General features: G+C 42.6%; 1 protein-coding gene across 1 annotated transcript in view; it reads left to right on the forward strand.

Annotated features, from left to right (window-relative positions):
• Positions 1 to 5,017, forward strand: part of LOC137378755 (rifampicin phosphotransferase-like) — a 108,964-nt gene extending 103,947 nt beyond the window's left edge. The window contains exons 34-36 of the mRNA XM_068049134.1: positions 850 to 1,029; positions 2,257 to 2,331; positions 3,425 to 5,017. Of these exons, the coding sequence (XP_067905235.1) occupies positions 850 to 1,029; positions 2,257 to 2,331; positions 3,425 to 3,501 (332 nt within the window). The 3' untranslated portion in view covers positions 3,502 to 5,017. The remainder of the gene's footprint in view (positions 1 to 849; positions 1,030 to 2,256; positions 2,332 to 3,424) is intronic.
• The last annotated feature ends 2,364 nt before the right edge of the window (positions 5,018 to 7,381 follow it).

Genomic DNA, 7,381 nt, shown 5'->3' on the forward strand with positions numbered 1-7,381 from the left:
TTCACTTATTTGGATAAGTGCAACTCCAACAATAGTCCAGAAGCTCACCACTACCCAGGACAAAGCAGCCCACTTGATTGGCACCCGATCCACTACCTTAAACATTCACTCCCTCCACCACTGGCGAACCATGACTGCAGATAGTACCATTTAGAAGATGTAGTGCAGCAACTCACCAAGGCTTCTTCAAAACCCGAACCCCTATCGCCTAGAAGGACAAGGGCCCAGGAGCATGGGAACACTGCCACCTGCAAGTTCCTGTCCAAGCAATGTGGTTGACTCATGACTGCCCTCTGAAATGGCCTAGCAAGCCACCCATTTCAAGGGCAATTAGGGATGGGCAACAAATGCTGACCTGCCAGTGATGCCCACATCCCATGAAAGGGTAAAAAAAATTCACACACCATCTTGGTTTTGGAAATATATTGCTGTTACTTCATTGTCGCTGGGCCAAAATGCTGGAAGTCCCAACCTAACAGCACTGTGGGTGTACGTACACCACATGGACTGCAGCAGTTCAAGAAGGCAGCTCATTTCCACATTCTCAAGAGAAATGTGGGATGGGCAATAAATGCTGCCCACATCCCATGAACGAATAAAAGAAAACAAAGATGCCAACAGGGTCAGTCTGCCTTGTTGCCAATGCAGGAGTGGCCACAGGCACAAGCTATTTTTCCCTCATCTCAGGTAATTGGCTCATGGTTTTTCCCTTTATCGTTTAAGTTTTAATCTTTTTATTCACTTTTAACAAGAAAGATCAGCACAAAATGCTCATATTGATCTGAGAAACCTCCCACTTAGATTGGGAAGATCTGCAGATACTAAAGTCGAAAATTATTTTTATTACAGGTATGACAGTGAGTCAAGGGATTGTAAAGGGAACAGCTCGTGTTCTGAAAACGATTCTGGATGCTGACTGCATCCTGCAGGGGGATATTTTAATTGTTACAAACACAGACATTGGCTGGAGCCCATACTTCCCCTTGTTAGGAGGACTGGTCACTGAGATTGGAGGATTAATATCACATGGTAAGAAGCATAAACAAAACTTTATTCAGTAGCAAAGACAAAAATAAATTGCACTTTATAGATTGAAAAACTGAAAATGGACATAAGTGGCAGATAGAATGGATTTAAAAGGCAGAGCTAAAAATCAGCAGAAAAAGAACAAACGGCATTAGTCGGCTTTTAAACATGGAGAGAGAAGAAACAAGCTGAAGAGATATTGGGAGGGGATTAATATGGCAAGACAGGCACACCACAAAGATATGGAACAAGGAGTGGAGTAGTGTCAGATAAGCAAAGGTGCAAGCTGGGACATATGGTGCTGGTAGAGCAACGACAGGTGGTTAATACTTTGAAGACATTTAAATGTAAAGGTAAAGATCCAGAAGTTGATTCATAGGAACACAGGGAGTTAAAAGCTTCTGGCAAGGCCCAGGGTATTGCTGCACAAGGCTTTCAATGGCTATGAACATGATTAGTGATAGTTTAGACGAGTTGTAGTTGAAATGGAAGTGAACAGATAAACCAGGAGAGCATTGAAAAAGTCAACTTGAGATAATAGAGGCAAAAATAAAATCTCGGTGACCATAAGGGAGAGGTGGGCAAAGAAGAAGAATAGTGTAAAGGTGGAAGTATGCAGTCTTATGAATCTGGGGAAAGAAACAGAGCTTTAAGTCAAGCAGCACACTGAAGTTCCATACCACCAGACTCAAGCTGAGCTGATGGGCAGGTTACTAGAATTTGGGGCAGAGACACAAAGGAGTTTATGGGAGTCAATAAGGATGGCTTCAGTTTTATCAATATTAGTTTGGAGTTAATATTGACTATTTTTCTTTACGAGGATAAGATTCTTCAGATCAATCAGTACTGTGGCAGTGGAGCAGTCAAAGTAGAGCAGAGTCACTGCTGGGAACTCACCTGTATGTGTAATGGCCCTGCCCAAACCCAGGGGCCAGGGTACTGGGCAGTAATAACACATAGTTATGTGGATAGAGTTGTCATTATAAGATGAAGTAAATTATTAAATGGCATAAGAAGAACTTTCATGGCCATAATTTAGTCAGTGACAGATGCCAGCCTGTGCCATACACACTCATAGCATCTATTATATAGGAAATATCAGCCCGTCACAATGTGTATTCTGTAATTTGACCAGGGAATGCGTGTTGCTGTTTAATTTCTAAGTGCTGTCACTGACAAATACAGATATATACAGACACGTTCCCATTGTTTGTGTTCTATTCTTCACAGCTGCTGTAGTTGCACGAGAATACGGATTACCATGCATTGTGAGCTGTGCACATGCAACAAGCCTGTTGAAGTCAGGTATGCACTGTATAATGCTGAATGGTTCTATTTACTTACCAGCATGACTTTGGCCCCAACACCTACAGTAAGTGATGTGAATGTGTGTCCTTGAACGAATCCACACACTGAGCACAGTGAATGTGAGCTTGCAGATGCTCAATACTGCAATATGTTTTGGAGCAATGCTACTGACTGGTCTGTATAGCCTGATCAGCATGAGTGAGGCAGTAGTGTTTAATACACTTCATTCATGCCACTATCCTACATAGTCAATGTCCTTGCAAACTACTGCCCCATCTCCAACCGCCCTTTCCTCTCCAAAGTCCATCAACATGTTGTGGTCTTCCAAATACGTGCCCATCTTTCCCAGAATTCCATGTGTGAATCCCTCCAATCAAGCTTCTGCCCCTGCCACAGTACCAGAAGTATTCTTGTCAAAATAACAAATGACATCCTATGCAACTGTGACCAAGATAACCTTTCCCTTGTTGTCCTTCTCAATTTGTCTGCAACCTTTGACATGGTTGACCATACTATCCTTCTCCAACACCTCGCCACTGTTATCCAGCTGTATAGCCTGATCAGCATGAGTGAGGCAGTAGTGTTTAATTGTACTCACCTGTACTCAGTAGTGGGACTGTACTCACCTGATTCCATCCTTTATCTATGTAATTGTAGCCAGAGAGTTACTGCATTGGCTTCTCTTCCTGCTCCTGCACCACTACCACTGGGTGTCCCCAAGGATCTATCCTTGACCCTATGCTATTTCTCATCGACATGCTGCCCCTCAGTGACATCATCTGAAAGAATGGCATTAATTTCATCTGTACACCGGTACAGCCTTGGGCTAGTTCATCTGTTCACAGGTAAATTGAAATGATATGAACAGAGATGAAGAATAGTAGATTTGCACTTATGACCAATATGCTTCCTTTGTGCAGTCTGGATATTTTGTTTCAAATACAAAAGAGAAAATAACCACATCTACACAACTTGAATTTCATTTCTAATTTCAATTCTAGTCAAACTGGAGAAATGAAGGGTTGTATCCAGAAATATAAAGTTGTCTTTTTCAGTGCACTTTAAAAATATTTTTTTTCCCTTTTTATAGGTGACATTGTGATTCTTAATACAGAAAAAGGAATTGTGCAGAAGGTTGAAGAGTCTGAAAATACTGATTGTGCCTAGAAGGTGTGGCCTCACTTCTGTCATATTCCAAAGGGTCCAGCTAATTTCAAATTAAACCAGTATAACTTGGCAAAAGAACCAGGGGGAGAAGAGTTTTTTTTTATTGCAGCATATTGTTATGATCTGGAATGACTGCCTGAAAAGGTGGTAAAAGCAGATTTAATAGTAGCTTTCAAAAGGGAATGGGATCTGAGCTTGAACAGAAAAGAATTTGCAGGGCTGTGGGGAAAGAACTAGCAAGTGGGACTGATTGGATAGCTCTTTCAAAGGCCTGGCACTGGTACGATAAGCCAAACAGTTGAAGTTTCTTTTTGTGTTGTAGGATTCTCAGCTATAAATATCTTCTAGCTGAGCTGGTGGCCAGAGTTTTATGCCCCCCCCACCCCCCACCACCGCCCCCGCCCAACCAACTGGGAGCAGGCTGGGTGGTGGGTGGGGCATAAAATCAAGTGGGAGGTGGTGGGCACTGTGCCCATCGCCTACCTGTCCCAAGGGCCCACCCACCCACCCCAGGCCAATTGAAGCCCTTAAGTGGCCAATTAATTGCCACTTAAGGGCCTCTTCCCAGTGGACAGGCACTTCAGCACCTGAGGAGGCCACCTAGTAAAATCTGGTGGTCTCCCCGTGGGCTAGGACGAGGGCCCTCCTGATTGGGCATCTCGTGCCCCACAGAGGACCCCCCGCCCCCCAACCCCTCAGCAGCATGGGCTGCCCCCATTCAAACTACCCCATGCCCCTCCCAACCCCTCGCAGGGGCCCAGCCAATTGTCCCCAGCAAGGCCCGAATCCCACTTACCTTCCTTAAGGGTGACATCCATTGTTTTCTTCTTGCTGGGTGCAGTCCCAGCAGTGGCCACCGCTCCTGGTGGATTGGCCGTCAGTTCCTGGAGGCGGGATAATTAAGGGCCTGGGCCACACAATATTGCTGCATGGCTTCCAGGGCCGGCAGAGGCGGGCTCTCCCCCAACTATTTTAGCCAGTGGGGCAGGGCCACCACCACAACCTAAAATTCTTGTCAGTGCTTTTCTTTTTACCTGGATTTCGACTTTCATTAAGTTGGATATGCCACCTGAATGAACATAAAAGGGAATAAATATTGGGTATATGAACCAGATCTTTGGCTAATCACGCTAGATTAATTCACGGAGCTCATTTTCCCTCTGATTTGATTCTTTTACCATTCTTCAATTCAGAGGAAAGAGTTTAATTTGAACTCTGTTTTACTTCTAAAAAGCTTTAATTTTTCTGTTATTCTTAATACAGCATCATCAATGACTGTGCCAAAATAGTTTTTAACAGAAGTGGATTTATGATTAAGTTTGTATTGTCTGTTGCTATGAGCTTTTTTTATTTTTAATACTTAGAATGCAAGTTTATTCACATTTCTTTTCCAGATCCTAAGTAATTTCTTATTGCTGTTTCTGCATTATTTTTAATAATTCATTTGACATCCTACTGGTTATTGTATTATTTTTATGTTTCCTTTCTGTTCTTTTATTAAATTGATTAGTATGCACTCGGCCATCTTTATATCAATGATTGAGTAGCTGAGATTAATGGTTGATGCATGACAGCAAGTAATGATTGAAGTCAATGGAGATCGGGGGAAATCTTTCAGTGGCTGGAGTTAAACCTAGCACAATGAAAGATGATTGAGATTGTTGGGAGCTAATCACTTCAGTGCCAGGATGCCGCAGTAGGGGTTCCTTAGGACAGCATCCCAGGACAACTAACTTCTTCTGCTTCATCAATGACCCTTCCACGATTACAAGGTCAGAAGTGGGACTAGTCCCTGATGATGGCACAGTGTTCAGTTCCATTCACAATTTCTCAGATAATGAAACAGTCCATGCTTGGATGAAGCAAGACCTTGACACTAGCCGGGACAAAGCAAACCACTTGATCGGGACCCCATCCATCACCTTGAACATGTACTCCCTCCACCACATGCACAACATAGCTGAAGTATGTACCATCCACAAAATGCACTATAGCAGCTCACCATGACTTCTTTGAAAGTACCACCTGGAAGGACAAGGGCAGCAGATGCACAAATACCAGCACCTGTAAGTTCCCCTCCAAGTCACAAACCATGCTGACTTGGAAATATATCACCATTGTTGTTGCGTCATAATGCTGAGACTCCTTACCAAACAGCACTGTGGGAGTATCTTCACCACAAGGAATGCAGCGGTTCAAGATGGTGGCTCACCACCACCTTCTCAAGGGCAATTAGGAATAAATGCTGGGCTTGTCAGTGGCACCCACATATTGTGAATTAATTTTTTTTAAATTAACATTCGCCACCACATGTGTCATCTAATGAGCAACTCCAGTGAGGGTCCAGCCACCCCCCCCATCACATTACCATTGCTAAATTCCTGAACAACCTCTTGGGGTAGCCCTTCACCAACACTCAAGTGAACCAGCCACATAAATGCTGTGGTTACTAAAGCAGGTCACGGGCTACAGTTTCTTCACAGAGTGGTTCACTTCCTGAAGTCTCTGCACCATCAATCAGGCACAAGTCAGCACTTGCCTCGATCGGTAAAGCTGCAACAACAGTCAGGAAGCTCAGCACCATCTAGGACAAAGCAGGCCATCCACCCCCTTAAATTAAAAGCAAAATACTGCGGATGCTGGAAATCTGAAACAAAAACAAGAAATGCTGGAATCACTCAGCAGGTCTGGCAGCATCTGTGGAAAGAGAAGCAGAGTTAACGTTTCGGGTCAGTGACCCTTCTTCGGAACCCCCTTAAACCCCCTCACCCCCTTAAACTTCCACGTCTTCCATCAAAGGTGCACCGTAGTTGCAGTGTATCCTGTCTACAGGATGTGCTGCAGCAATTTGCCAAAGCTTCTTTGACAGTACATCCCAAACCTGCAACCTCCAGTACCTAGGGCAGCAGGTGCAATGGAAACACTATCACTACCAAGGTTGGACTTGTTTCACCATTCCTTCAGCATCATTGGGTCAAAATCCTGGAACTTCCTAATGAACAGTACTATGATATGTAAGTATTTTATCACATGGATTATAAGCAGCAACTGATGATGGACAATAAATGGTGGCCATGCTAATAACACTCATATCCTGAGATATGATTTTTTTTTTTAAAGTCCACAAAATGACTGAGTGACCCATTGCCTAGTTTCCTAAAGGTAGTCAGTGTTAAGATTGGTTGACTGAAATAATCCTTCCCATATCACTATTGATAAATTGACGAAGGAATTACATTGAAGGTCACTTTAGGGTAGCATAGGGGAATAAATTCAATTACCAAGAAATTTCATTTATAGTCACAGAAATTGTGGATAACAGAAAATGTACAACAAGGCAGTCAGCACCTGAAAGAGAAAGATGAACTAGCGTTTCAGTTGAGATCCTTCATCTGAATTTAGGCTTAAGCAGGACTTACTACACCAGAAATAAGTTAGGTGATAAGTTCCTTTTAATGTTGAATGAACAGTCACTGAGAACATTCCTGACTTAGAATTACTATGCATGTTTAACATGCCTAACACTGCTTTCTTTAGGTAAATTATATTTAAACTGAAAGTATATAAAATATTGTTAGAAGTTAGATTATGTAAATGTGATATATATTCAGGTTAATTTGTGTTGAATCATCTAACATATTTATTTGTAAAACCTATTGTGTACATGAGAAATTGCTGCAGAAATCTTTGGTGATGTATCTAGCTGTTTTTGTTATAACTATAGGAAGATAGGAACAGATGTAAGCCATTCAGCCCATCAAGCCTGTTCTGTCCTTCAATTAGATCATAGTTGATCTGTACCTCAATTCCAGTTGCTCACCTTTGTTCCTTACCAAACAAAATCTAACAATCTCAGGATTGAAAATTTCTATTGACTCAG

The sequence above is a fragment of the Heterodontus francisci genome, chromosome 17, assembly GCF_036365525.1.
Source record: "Heterodontus francisci isolate sHetFra1 chromosome 17, sHetFra1.hap1, whole genome shotgun sequence".
Lineage (NCBI taxonomy): Eukaryota > Metazoa > Chordata > Chondrichthyes > Heterodontiformes > Heterodontidae > Heterodontus > Heterodontus francisci.